Source organism: Borostomias antarcticus, assembly GCF_949987555.1.
Source record: "Borostomias antarcticus genome assembly, chromosome: 22".
NCBI lineage: Eukaryota > Metazoa > Chordata > Actinopteri > Stomiiformes > Stomiidae > Borostomias > Borostomias antarcticus.
In genome coordinates, this window is record NC_140255.1 from 13704549 (window position 1) to 13718843 (window position 14295).

The 14295-nt window shown below is 50.6% G+C and overlaps 1 protein-coding gene across 1 annotated transcript in view; it reads right to left on the reverse strand.

Moving 5' to 3' along the window:
* The window catches only part of LOC311323798 (myosin heavy chain, skeletal muscle), a gene marked incomplete at both ends in the record, with an annotated part of 14993 nt that extends 2331 nt beyond the window's left edge, over nt 1-12662 (reverse strand). Inside the window, 14 exons of the mRNA XM_084456095.1 lie at nt 287-412; nt 698-853; nt 1125-1317; nt 1670-1773; nt 2726-2862; nt 3594-3810; nt 4622-4754; nt 5052-5248; nt 5785-5912; nt 6545-6662; nt 6998-7243; nt 7380-7466; nt 11086-11142; nt 12627-12662. Coding sequence (XP_084312221.1) covers nt 287-412; nt 698-853; nt 1125-1317; nt 1670-1773; nt 2726-2862; nt 3594-3810; nt 4622-4754; nt 5052-5248; nt 5785-5912; nt 6545-6662; nt 6998-7243; nt 7380-7466; nt 11086-11142; nt 12627-12662 — 1935 coding nt within the window. The remainder of the gene's footprint in view (nt 1-286; nt 413-697; nt 854-1124; nt 1318-1669; nt 1774-2725; nt 2863-3593; nt 3811-4621; nt 4755-5051; nt 5249-5784; nt 5913-6544; nt 6663-6997; nt 7244-7379; nt 7467-11085; nt 11143-12626) is intronic.
* Nucleotides 12663-14295: the final 1633 nt, after the last annotated feature.

Genomic DNA, 14295 nt, shown 5'->3' on the forward strand with positions numbered 1-14295 from the left:
ATGGTTGACGAACCAGTCAAATGGATGCAGTCCAATAAATTGATTCAATTTCGATGACAGTGAGATAAAGAATTCCCGTAGTGTTTTTGGCTCTTGCAATTCAGTTACCTGGAAAACGTCCAACTGTATCTCTCTTTATTTTACTGAGGTAGACATGTCGGTGAGTGCTGTAGCCAACCTGGCCCTGTAGCATGGTGTCTGCTCCTCCATGTTTCAGAATTCTTTATCTATAAATCGTGCGTTTTGGTGAAGTTGAGACAGTGAGTCCCGTGGTGGGTTACCGTACCTCACAGCTGGCCTTCTTGGTGCGGTCGCTGGCTCCTCTCAGCTCGTTCTGGAGCTCCTCGTGCTCCTGCTGTAGGGTCTGCAGGTCCACCTCCAGCTTCCTCCGCCCACTCAGCGCTGACTGGAACTAGGAGAGCGAAGGATGACTCATTTGAGGATTCATTTGAGGATTCATTTGAGGATTCATTTGTTGACATCAGCGAATATTCAACTATCCCCAACCCTAATGTTAACGAGTTGTCGCATATAAACCGATAGTTTTCTGATAGTGTGTGTGTCTGCAGATCATCCCCCCCCCCCACACACACACACACACACTCTAAATTAAGATAAAATAACTGATGTTTAATGAATACAATAACCCAAGCAATGTGTCCTTTTCCAACGCACAGTCAGCCCATCAGTGTCCCACCTGGTTGTTGAGGTCGTTGTACTTGTCGTTGGTCTCCTGCAGCTCAGTCTCCAGGATCTTGCGGGCCCTCTCGGCGGTCTCCAGGGCGCCGCGCGTCTCCTCGCCCTCACTGACCAGCAGGAGGCAGCGCCGCTCCACCGCCGCCTGCTCCTCCCTCTGCTCCTCGTGACCCCTCAGCTCCTCCTCCAGCTGGACCTGCAGGTCCTAGAGGAGGAGAGGAGAGAAAACGGAGAGGAGGACAGGAGTGGATTCAGTCTGATCTGTCAGTGTTACAGGCAGAGAGAAAGAAAGAAAGAAAGAAAGAAAGAAAGAAAGAAAGAAAGAAAGAAAGAAAGAAAGAAAGAAAGAAAGAAAGAAAGAAAGAAAGAAAGAAAGAAAGAAAGAAAGAAAGAAAGATAAAATGACCATAGACTGAGACTCCTCCCACCTTGATCTGCTGCTGCATCTTCTTGGCGTTCTTGCTGAGCTCTGTGTTGTTCTTGGTCAGCAAGTCCACCTGCAGCTCCAGCTCATTGAGGTCCGCCTCCAGCTTCTTTTTCAGCTTCAGGCCCTCCGCACGACCCTTCACCTCCACGTCCAGACTGGCCTGCACGGACTCCAGCGCCCTCTGGTGACTCTTCCTGGTAGCGGAAGAGAGAGCAGAAACCGGGTTTGAGGAGGAGAGGAAGAGAGGGATCAAGACGAGAGAGAGATAGAGAAAAGGTTGTTTAAGGAACAATCTGGGACAGGCGCATAAAAAGTAGTTACTTCCGTACTATGACAGAGCTTACCTTCAGAGTTAAAAACGAGTCTGGTATTAGTAAGCAAGAATAAAAAGAGAACAAGGAGAAGATTACAATGTTAAAAGGGCGGAACGACGACCGCATCACGGTTTACACGAGATACCATCAGAAAGACACAGAGGAGAGTGAGATGCAGACGAACCAGCATCATAGAGGGGGGGGGGGGCAGCGTGGGAGGAGCGGAGAGTACCTGGCCGCCTCAAACTCCTCCTCCTTCTCCTGCAGACGGCGCTCCAGGTCCCCTTTGGCCTGAGACAGCTCCAGCTGAAGGCGCAGCACCTTGGTCTCCTCCACCTGCCAGGGGGTGTCGGGACAGGGGAAGATGGGAGGGGGGTGGGGGGTGTCGGGACAGGGGAAGATGGGAGGGGGGTGGGGGTGTCGGGACAGGGGAAGATGGGAGGGGGGTGGGGGAAGATGGGAGGGGGGTGGGGGTGTCGGGACAGGGGAAGATGGGAGGGGGGTGGGGTAAGAGGACAGAGAGCGGGGGGGGCAGAGTGAAAGTAGAGGGAGACCCATAAGACAAGAGAAAAGAGGGATGGAAAGGTGATTAAGAGAGAGGGGTAGAGTGGGTGATAGAAGCACAGTGAGAGAGAGAGAGAGAGAGAGAGAGAAAGCGAGAGAGAGAGAGAGAGAGAGAGAAAGCGAGAGAGAGAGAGAGAGCGAGAGAGAGAGAGAGAGAGAAAGTGAGAGAGAGAGAGAGAGAGAGAGAGAGAGAGAGAGAGAGAGGAAAAAGAAAAGAGAGGTGGAGAGGTGAGAGAGGATGGTCGGGGGAGAACATGGGGGAATAGGAGCCCTCTGTACCAAAAGGCCCGAGGGCTATGTATATAGTTTAACCCCAGTCTCCATGGCAGCAGAAAGCTGATAGCTGATATCACCAGTTATCTGTGTCTGGGATCTGCCTGCCTGGTTAACCAAAGCAAATGTAGCCTGTCGCCCGAGGGCCCTCCTCTCTCCCACAGTGCCAGACCTGCCACAATATTTCACCTTTACACCTCTCTTCTCAGCAACAGATTGCGTGTGCTGTGAAGAATTTCAAAGTAACACAACGATCAGATAGGGGCTCCTTCAATAGCTGTGATGATGAAAGCTTGAGATGTTCAAAGGTGGACTGAGACAGGGCAAATGATACACTTGCTGTAGAATTCCTGGTGTCAAAAAGTGGAGTCCTTTGCATTGGGATAAGATGTGCTGTGTGTGGCGTATATCCTATAGGGTGGTTCCAACATGGGTAGCGAGACCTCCGTACCTCCAAAGCTGCCTCAGACTCCTCCAGTGAGGCCTGGAGCTCCTCCTTCTCCATCTCAATCTTCTTCTTAGTTTTCTGGAGCTCGTGGACGCTCTTCCCCCCGTCAGAGAGCTGGTCTGTGAGGTCAGCTATCTCCTCTGGGTAGGAGGGAAAGGTCAAGAGGTCCAAATGAAAAATGACATACTCCTGCATACACTTTTTCTCCGAGAAAAAAGTGTGTGTGGGACTATGTCATTTTTCATTTGAAACTTTTAAGGGGATTTACTCCCAGCACCACAACATTGTGAGAGTGTGCATGTTGGTATTTTCACAAAGGTCAAGAGGTCACCTGTAAATTAGGACTTCTCTCTAGTGTAGGGCCTATGGGACCTGTAACCCTGTTGCTAATTTACACTGGAAGGCCTGGTTCTAAAGTAGGAGCCTGGAGGATCTGTATATAACCTGGACCTCAGGGCCTAACTGTACTGTATCATTCTGGATCGGTATATAGTCTGGACCTTCCTCAGTTTAATAGCGTAATACTATATCATTCTGTATCTGTCCACCCACTCCTAGTTCTTCCCATACAACTTCCCTTCATTCTCGACACTGGCTCCCTGTAGCTGCTCACATCCAGTTTAAAACTCTGATACTAGCCCACAGGCCAATGAAACTAACAGCTCCCTCCTACCTCCAGGCCAAGGTCAAGCCCTACACAGTTACACCCCCGCCCGGACACTACTCTCTGCTACCTCGAGGCGATTAGTTGTGCCCGTCGCTTCGAGGTAGCCTCGTGAGACTGTCCTGATCTCGCGAGCTCATTTTGTTACTCACAAATCAGTCTACTCAACATAGAGAGAGTGTATATAACCTGGAGCGTCTCTCTCACCTTGGTAGGCCTTGTTCTCCCTGCGCAGCGCCTCCCCCTGCTCCAGAGCCTCCTCGTGGGCCGTCTTCAGCTTGAAGAGCTCGGTGGCGTGCTGCCGGCTCTCCTTCTGACAGGCCTCCACCTCCGCCACCAGCTCCTCACACTTCTGCCGCCAGTCGCCCAGCTGCTTCTCCAGCACACGCTGCTTCTTATCCAGAGCCTGGCCACAACTACTGGCCTGGGGTGGAGGGGAGGGAGGGAGAGAGAGAGAGAGAGAGAGAGAGAGAGAGAGAGAGAGAGGAGTGCAGGGAAAGAGGGAGAGGATAGAGAGTGGGTGAGGGGTAGAAGGAGAGTGAGAGTGAGGGGGGGAGAGAGAGGGAGGAGTAGAGGGAGAGAAAGAGATAGAGAGAGAGAGAGAGAGAGAGAGAGAGAGAGAGAGAGAGAGAGAGAAAGAGGAGTGCAGGGAAAGAGGGAGAGGATAGAGAGTGGGTGAGGGGTAGAAGGAGAGTGAGAGTGAGGGGGGAGAGAGAGAGGGAGGAGTAGAGGGAGAGAAAGAGAGAGAGAGAGAGAGAGAGAGAGAGAGAAAGAGGAGTGCAGGGAAAGAGGGAGAGGATAGAGAGTGGGTGAGGGGTAGAAGGAGAGTGAGAGTGAGGGGGGGAGAGAGAGGGAGGAGTAGAGGGAGAGCAAGAGATAGAGAGAGAGAGAGAGAGAGAGAGGAGTGCAGGGAAAGAGGGAGAGGATAGAGAGTGGGTGAGGGGTAGAAGGAGAGTGAGAGTGAGGGGGGGAGAGAGAGAGAGGAGTAGAGGGAGAGAGGGAGAAGACGGAAAGGGGATGAACGGTAGGAGAGAGATAGGGGGAGAAGAGGATTGGGGAGATGGGAAGAATGAGAGAGGGAGAGAGAAGGAGGAGATATGCAGGATTGATTAAAGGATAGGGTATGTCATGATAAGGAGTTGATCTACAGCTGATCAAGAGGACCATAATGATGACCCTATTCCTACCACTATAGAAGGTGTGAACAGCAGCGTTTGAGGTCTCCTGCCTCCTACCTTCTCCAGGTCCATGCAGAGGTCTTCCACCTCCCCCTGCAGCCTCTGCTTGGTCTTCTCCAGGGACGAGCACTTGGCCTGGGTGGCCTCCACTGCCTCCTCAGCCTCCTGCAGCCTGGAGGCCTGCTTCTTCCTGTAGGCACACACACACACACACACACACACACACACACACACACACACAAACACACACACACATTCAGGCACGGGCATGATCGAAATGCTCGACTGTATATTGTTCTTGGTATGTGAGCGAGTGTGTACAGCCATGTGTGTGCGCAGGCATGGGCACATGTGTGTGTGTGTGTGTGTGTGTGTGTGTGTGTGTGTGTGTGTGTGTATGTGTATGTGTATGTGTATGTGTGTGTGTGTGTGTGTGTGTGTGTGTCTGTGTGTGTGTGTGTGTGTGTGCGTGTTTCCTAGCCCCTACCTGGCCTCCTCCAGCTCGTCTGCGTGCTGTATGGCGTCGGCCTCGTGCTTGGTCCTCCAGTGGGTGACCTCGCTGTTGAGCTTGGAGACCATCCTCTGCAGCTCCAGCTTGCTCTCCTGCTCCTCCTCCAGCTGCTCCTTCACCACCTCCCACTCCTGCCTCGCCCCCGCCAGGCTGTTGCCCAGCGACAGCTTTACCTGCGACACGAGGTCACACGCCATTGTGTCACGTGCGCCATGCCAGACGGCGCCACGGCCCTTCGCCTGTGATGTCATTCATCAGGGCGTGCGGCATAAAGTTATACTCACTTCTCATCAACTATGCTCGCTCATTGGCGCAAGAGCCTGTATGTAACCTGCCTGTATGATACTGCCTGTATCTTTGATGAACAAATGTTTTTGCTCCTGTCCTTTCATAATGTTCTTTGTTTATGTCATTTGTCTTGTACTATTTATTCATCATTATTTATTTTCCTTATCTGATATGGACCTCTGTTAAGACGAGCCAGGAATAAAAGTTGAATTGACTTGATTGATTAGATTCAAGATTGGACTGCTTCCAATGTAAGTGTAGAGTATGAAATCTTTGTCTTTCTTTCTTTCTTTCTTTCTTTCTTTCTGTCTTTCTTTTTCTTTCGTTCTTTCTCCATCTCTCTCTCTCTCTCTCTCTCTCTCTCTATCTCTCTCTCTCTCACACACCACACACACACACACACACACACACACACACAGACCTTGAGCTCCTCGTCCAGTTGTTTCTTGACCTCCTCGTGCTGGGAGAGGACCAGGGTTTTGGAACGGCTCAGCTGGCTGACCCTGCTCTCCGCCTCCTCCAGCTGCCTGGTCAGGTCCACGTTATCAGCTGACACAAACACGGCGCCACCATCACCACAGATACAGTACTGCACGTCTCGAGGATATACAGTTGCTAATGTGCATGCCTACGGACCACGGGACAGATAGCTCTTGCGACCGCCCTTCATCACTGGAAACTGTAATGAATTTCTTTGCTGAAACTGTTCTACCAAGTCCAAGGACATCTGAGGCCGGTCGTCCGGCTCTCTGCCAACTATGAACATCTCCCAGTGAATGAGCTGTAAGTGATACATGTTCTTCACATCAAACCTCTGTCTGTTTCCCTTCGCTCAGCACAGCCAGGGCCGGACGGACCTCTAGACTGGCGCCGCGCCATCTGGGCCAGACTCAAGGCCATGTTATAATATCTGATTTGTTACACCACAGGCCTGTTAAATCCCTGTGTGTGTGTGTGCGTGCGTGTGTGTGTGTGTGTGTGTGTGTATGCTCTCAGCACAGCTCAGGGTAAACCAGATCAATACCGCACCGATAAAGAGGATATGCCAAACGTTTCGTGTTCTCAGGCTACACTACGGTGTGTGTGTGTGTGTGTGTGTGTGTGTGTGTGTGTGTGTGTGTGCGCGTGCGTGCGTGCGTGCGTGCGTGCGCTCGTGCGTGCGTGCGTGAGTGAGTGTGTACCTGTGAGTCTGTTCTTGGCCACGTTGACCTCTGTGAGCGCCCTCTGCAGGTCGTCCCCTCTGCTGTGCGCCTCAGACAGCTGTTCTTCCAGCTTCCTCAGCTGGCTGTCTGTGGACGCCTGCAAGGGACAGCACACACACCTCAGCAACAGACCATAATACTACAGCTGGCTGTCGCTGTAGACGCTTTAAACTTCAGAACATTTAGTCCATCCGTAGAACATCTGATTCTTTTAACTTAATTATTTTACTCACTAAAAACGTTTCCTTGCTGAAAAGCCCATGTGAATATCTGCTCAAGGAGATTCATCAAAAGTAATTTGATTTTGCTGCAGGAAAGGTCCCAGTGAGCTCAAAGGCGGAGATATACTATATTATTCCATGTATTCATCCTGTATTTAAACAGGGTTTAGTCTAATGAGACCTGGGAGTACTGTACAAGCGTGCAACTTGCCTTGGCTTTCTGCAGGGTGTCCAGGGAGGCGGCCAGGTCCTCCACCTCCATCCTCAGGTTCTGCTTCTCCTTCTCCAGCTTGGCCCTGGTCCGCTGGAGGCCCTCGCACTGCTCCCCCAGCTCCGCCATTGCGTCGCCGTGACGCTTTCGCAGGGACGCCGCCAGGGCCTCTGATTGGACGGAGGCCTCCTCCAGGTCCCGCCTCAATCGCTGGAGCTCCGCCTCCCGCTTCTTGTTCACCTCTATCTGTTCGATTAAGGATTATTTCATTGGTGTGTGTGTTTGTGTGTGTCTATGCGTGTGTGTGTGTGTGGGTGTGTGTGCGTGTGTGTGTGTGTATGTGTATGTGTGTGTGTGTGTGCGCGCGCATGTGTGTGTGTACCTGGGAGGCGGTGGCTCCTCCTGCCTCCTCCAGGCGGTCAGTGAGGTCATCTAGCTCTCTGGTCAGGTCAGCTCTCTGCTTCTCTACCTGTCAATCACACACAAATCACCATGGTGAAAAAGTCACCACTAATAATGTAACTCCGCAAAACACATCAAATCAAAATGAGTTTGTGAAAATGTGTGACAGAGGAAGTAACTGAGATCAAAGTATCAAAGTGTCAAGTATAAAACAATGGATTCTAATATAAAACAGATATTCATTTACGGTTTTATCAGTTTAACCAATACAGAAGGTTCTCTAGTGAAAGTGGAGTTGGTGACTGCAGTGCTGTGACAGACACCAACAGGAAGTGACCTCCACAGAAGTCAAGGTCAGAGGTCTAGCACATGTCCAATCAGAGCACAGCATGGGGTGAGCTTCCTGTCACTGAGCCCAAATATTATCATGGTTTTGTGTTTCTGTGTGAGTGAGCCTAGGCTCTGTTCTCTGCTAGACAACCTGTTAGTGGGATCCACGTTGTGTTGATCCTGTAACGAGGGATATCTTTATGGTGTTGTTAATGAGTTTTAGATGGTGTACCAAAATTGACTGAAGTGTTCAAATTTGGCATGAACATATCAGCATATGGCTTCCATATATTTTCACAGTGCCAACAGAACAAACTTACAAATAGTCATATAAAAATGCTTCAGTCAGCATAGGACTAACACACCAATGTTTTACTGAAATCATTGCAAGCTCCGAAACTCTCAAAGAACAGAGCCAACACACACATGCGCATGGCATGCACACACACACACACATGCGCAGACCACATGTGGTCATTAAACTCAAAAACAATCCAAACCGTACCTTTCTTCAACTTAAAAGCATATGTGTTTTTATGGTATATTTTAAGAGCGTTTTAAAGACTGCAGTCAATGTTAGGAGGGGTTTTAAAGGCATTGGTCCAGGCCTCCCTGGTGGAGGTGAGGGGGTATGGTGGTGTAGCTTCACTAAACCAGAGTACTGTATCTCTCGGAGTGAAAACAGACAAAACTCACTTCAGCTCAAACTTGTCTCAGAGATAGAGGGAGGTTATGTTATATTAGTTACTTCCTGAAACCACCACCCCCTACACAGTACTCCCCAGTCTTCCCCTGTCCTCCCATCACCTCCCCAGTCCTCCCTAATACTCCCCAGCCCTCCCATCACCTCCCCAGTCCTCCCTAATACTCCCCAGTCCTCCCATCACCTCCCCAGTCCTCCCTAATACTCCCCAGTCCTCCCAATACTCCCCAGTCCTCCCAATACTCCCCAGTCCTCCCAATACTCCCCAATACTCCCCAGTCCTCCCAATACTCCCCAGTACTCCACAGTCCTCCCAATACTCCCCAGTCCTCCCAATACTCCCCAGTCCTCCCAATACTCCGCAGTACTCCCCAGTCCTCCCAATACTCCCCAGTCCTCCCAATACTCCCCAGTCCTCCCATCACCTCCCCTGGTCCTCCCAGTCCTCCCCAGTGATTCCCTCCCTCCCCAGTCCACCTCCTTATCCCCCATAACAGCCCGTTGACCATTAATGAATCCCTCCTCCCTCCCTGACCTCTGACCTCTGCCTGTGAGAGGAGGATTAACCGCTCTCCCCACTCTCTCTGACACGCAGGGCTCATCTCACTCAGCACACACCACTGACAGAGTCAACAGCCACTCCTGCTCAACGCCACTGAGGCTGCTGGGAGAACATGGAGGTCAGCTCTGATCCATATGGAAAAAAGTAGAGGCACCTCTGTGTGTGTTTGCAGATTACAATTTTTCTTTGTGTTTAAGGTGGCAAAAAGTGATCTGCAAACCTTTAAAGTACATTGTGTGTGTGTGTGCATGCATGCGTGTGTTTGCGTGTGTGTGCACATCCTTGTCAAACTAGCATTCCTCGTGGGAGAAGATGCTGTCAGTATCTCTTGGTGCTATCTCCTGTGTACCTGAGCAGAGCCAAACCAGGAGCCTGTCTGTGGTGGAAGTATGTAGTCTGTGTGTGTGTGTGTGTGTGTGTGTGTGTGTGTGTGTGTGTGTGTGTGTGTGTGTGTGTGTGTGTGTGTGTGTGTGTGTGTGTGTGTGTGTGTGTGTGTGTGTGTGTGTGTGAGGACCCCGGCAGTCAGAGTTCCAGATAAAGGCAGGCATGTCTGGACCTGCCCCTGACACTCCGGCGAGTCGTGGGCTGAGGCGAGTGCCAGGAGACGGGAGACTGGAGACCGCAGGCAGCAGAAACCCCAGCGCCATTAGGGATACCACCCAGTCAGGCAGAGAGGTGTGCAAACACAGCCCCAGGGGCCCATGTCACTCCCTTCAACACCGGGGCGAGACGTCAAATATGTGCGTTTCCATCTTCTCTGCCCTACTTCACCAAATGTGGACAGTCAGAATTAAGAGGATTGACTAGGGCCTGCCTCTTAAACACACACCCACCTCAAGAGTCTGGTTTAAAATAGCGAGTGGTTTAAAGACTCTGGGAGGAGGTAAGGATTGACAGGGACTAAAGCTCGGGTTTTTAGCGTATGGAAAGCTAGGAATACCTTTCGGCACCCTTGATGAGCTGAAAGGGAAGTGGGGGAAAAACCACACGCCGACTTGTCCTTCCGTTACACTCAGAGGGAACAGGGTGGAAGGATTAGTGAGCTATCTGTGTGTGTGTGTGTGTGTGTGTGTGTGTGTGTGTGTGTGTGTGTGTGTGTGTGTGTGTGTGTGTGTGTGTGTGTGTGTGGGTGTGTGTATATGTGGGTGTGTGTATATGTGGGTGTGTGTATATGTGGGTGTGTGTGTGGTTGTGTGTGTGTGTGTGTGTGTTTGTTCGAGTACTGTATGTGCATGTGTATTTGTATGAGTGTACATACATTATGTGTGCGTGCATGTGCATTACAGTATACACGTGTGTGTGTGTATTTGCGAATGCGTGTGCGAACGCCTGTGTTTGTACGAGCATGTACTGTATGTAGGTGTGTGTTTGTGTGTGTGTGTGTGCGTTTTGGTGTCTGCGTGCACGCACATGTGTGTGTGTTTGTACGCATGTGTCTTTGTGCGTGCGCGTGTGTGTGTGTGTGTGTGTGTGTTTGTGTCTGTGTGAGAGAGAGAGGATGTGGGGGCTCCCTATGCCTCTGGGGTTGCCCTGTGTGTTAATCAGAACCACCGGGTCTCTGTTCCAGCTTATTTTCACAGGTGCAGCTGGTTTGGGGGAACCAGAGGCCCGGCGACCGACCTGTGTACCCCACTGTCAGAATCTCCCAACCGCCCACCGATTCCTCCCTGTCCTCCTCCCTCCCAGGACGCTCTATCCCTCCCTACTGTCCTCCTCCCTCCCGGGACGCTCTATCCCTCACTACTGTCCTCCTCCCTCCCGGGACGCTCTATCCCTCCCTACTGTCCTCCTCCCTCCCAGGACGCTCTATCCCTCCCTACTGTCCTCCTCCCTCCCAGGACGCTCTATCCCTACCTACAGTCCTCCTCCCTCCCGGGACGCTCTATCCCTCACTACTGTCCTCCTCCCTCCCGGGACGCTCTATCCCTCACTACTGTCCTCCTTCATCCCGGGATGCTCTATCCCTCACTACTGTCCTCCTTCCTCCCAGGACGCTCTATCCTTTTTCCTTCATCACTCCATTTGACTTCAGTCCAGGCCCAAGCCCAGGTCAGATCAGTGCCAGTATGAGAATGCTGTGCTATACAGTACCTTGGCTCGTATGGCCCGCTCCGCCTCCAGCTCCTCCTCCAACTCCTCGATGCGGACCTGGGGGGAGAGAGAGAGAGAGAGAGAGAGAGAGAGAGAGAGAGAGATTGGCTCATAAAATTGTCAAAAAACATGAGCACATTCTTTTTAGAAAGCATTCTCCCTCTCTCAGAATTTAAAGCGGAACACTAATGTTACACAAACACTCGTCTCATTGTCTCAGAGTGTTTTGTTTGTGCCAGTGGGGCACCCGCAGCTATCTAGGAAGCTTGCTATTCTAGGGCAGTAGCTCTGTGGTGAGGCCTGGTCCTCTATCTGCGTCCTCATGTCTGGGGAACGCCAGTGGCTTTCTCCTCAGGTAGCAATTTAGAGCAGGAATGTCTGTGGCCACCATTATTATCTGTAGCGTAACCCAGGGCCGGGTCCTAGGGCCGCCGTCAACTCATTCATTCCTATCCCGACAACTCTCCATTAGTAGCAGCCTATCGGTTATAGGTTATATGTTTTCAAGTTAGTAACACACTAACACACACACACACACACACACACACTGTATACTGTAGTAAAGTTTGTAATACAACTAAATTAATTTGATATTTTATCAATATCACTTAATAAACTTATAGATGAAAGTTGAAAGATAAGACAATATTGAAGCATTAGTGTAGACTGCAATAGTGTAGCTAAATGGCTAATAAAGCACTTTCATAACGTATTATGTTGTTACTGTACATGTATGCTAACAACTCTACAGTATGTCCTCCTTTTTAAAGAGAGCTGTACAGTACATATGAATGAAGAGCTACAGTGCAGTATGGTTTATCCATATCCCAACTCATTTGCCAGACATGGTTACTGTAACTCATGCTCCAAGCATGTTTTGCCCTTTTGACACAAATTTATTGCTGCTGTTTCCTAACATTGCCGGTCTTACTCCAAGTCGTGTCACGTTGGACCCCATATCTCCAGCTCTATCTTGTCTCTGTGTCAGGAAGTTTGTCTGACATGCCGGCTAGCCCGGGGACATCCCATAATAATGATAATAATAATAATAATAACAATAATAATAATAATAATACTCGCTCTCAAAACCGCACGACACGGGGAGCCACAAAGACACAAAACAACCAAACACACTCAGGCAAAATAAACACACACACACTGGCAGTGCTGTAACCAGAACCTTCTCACAGCTGAAAAATCAATGTGTATTTCTCTGGCATAGACAAGCAGATCCAAGCCATTCTCTACAGGTGACGGCACAGCCCTCTAATTCCAATACAAATCTGCTCTCAGACAGCAGCTTTAACTACTGTAGAGCGATCACGCGCAGAACTTTTCCACTGTCAAAGCATGCAGAAAGAACATAGGATAAATATATATATATATATATATATATATAGAGAGAGAGAGAGAGAGAGAGAGAGAGAGATAGAGAGAGAGAGAGAGAGAGAGAGAGAGAGAGAGAGAGAGAGGGAGGGAGAGAGGGACACAGAGAGAGAGACAATGAAAGAAAAATAAATAAAATGGTTGTAGAAACTCACATGCCAGTGTAAGACCTCAGCAGAGAGCACAGCCATGGTGAGGCAGCAGCAGCCCAACTGACTGGCTGACTGTCCCACGCACACACCCACACTCACTCACACACGCTCGCGCATGGACACACACACACACACACACACACACACACACACACACACACACACACACACACACACACACACACATTCTGAAATGCTTTACACAGCCGATCCCCTCAGGCATTTTACTCTCCACACCCCTTCATACTGACACACACACACACACACACACACACGCACTTAATATATGCAGTCACACCAAGTACTGTACTCAACATATCTGTTTCTTATTAAATGTATAAAACAGCCATACTGGCCTGGAACTGTAAAACACATATTGGGGTTGTAATGTGCATCATCCCATTGTAAAATATTCAATGCAAAAAAACTGACAAATAAGGCAACAAAAACTCCAACCCAAAGCAGAAAAACAGGACAGCCTTTAATTTAAACAGAAAAGCAATGGTTGCAGTTCAATAACTCTGAATAGTACAACTACTCAAATGTGATAGGAGCCACTTTTCTCTGCACAACAACTAGAAAAACCTCAATAATTATTATGTGCAATGCTCAGCTTACCATCTTAGAAGCATCATAGGCCCATCACTAGGGGAAATAGCAAAATTAGCCCATTATTGTTGAGGAGTTTTGGATGGTTTGATGTCTGAAATTGCATATACTTAAAGCTTTGACGTTTCGTTTTTTTTCTCCGGGGCACTCTGGAACCATAATAATTGACCCTAAATTACAACAGCATGTGAGCTGAGCCAGGGTGGACTGGGGTTATCTGGGCTGGGAGGGGCTGAGCTGGGCTGGGGGACAGACTGTTAGGGTGATGCGGGGTGATCTGGACTGAGCTGAGCAGGGCCAAGCTGGGCTAGGCTGGGCGGGGGCTAGGGCGAGCGTTCTGGACCTGACAGGACCCAGGGGTCCGAGGGAGCGTGGGCAGTGATATCCTGTGCCCCTCCCCCTCCCATCCCTCCCCCCTTCATTTGGAGGAGGGGGGGGGGCAGCTACAGCGCAGGCCTTTAAATATTTGAGACGCTCCCCGTCACAGACCTGCTCCTGCATTCTACGCAGCTCATTTCACTCCCCCCACCAGCCCCTGTCACTACAGCTCCCCCACCCTGTCACTACAGCTCCCCCACAAAGTCACTACAGCTCCCCCACCCTGTCACTACAGCTCCCCCACCCTGTCACTACAGCTCCCCCACCCTGTCACTACAGCTCCCCCACCCTGTCACTACAGCTCCCCCACCCTGTCACTACAGCTCCCCCACCCTGTCAGTCCAGCTCCCCCACACAGTCAGTCCAGCTCCCCCACACTGTCAGTCCAGCTCCCCCACCCTGTCACTACAGCTCCCCCACCCTGTCACTACAGCTCCCCCACACTGTCAGTCCAGCTCCCCCACAAAGTCACTACAGCTCCCCCACCCTGTCACTACAGCTCCCCCACCCTGTCACTACAGCTCCCCCACCCTGTCACTACAGCTCCCCCACCCTGTCACTACAGCTCCCCCACACTGTCAGTCCAGCTCCCCCACACAGTCAGTCCAGCTCCCCCACACAGTCAGTCCAGCTCCCCCACAATGTCAGTCCAGCTCCCCCACACTGTCACTACAGCTCCCCCACA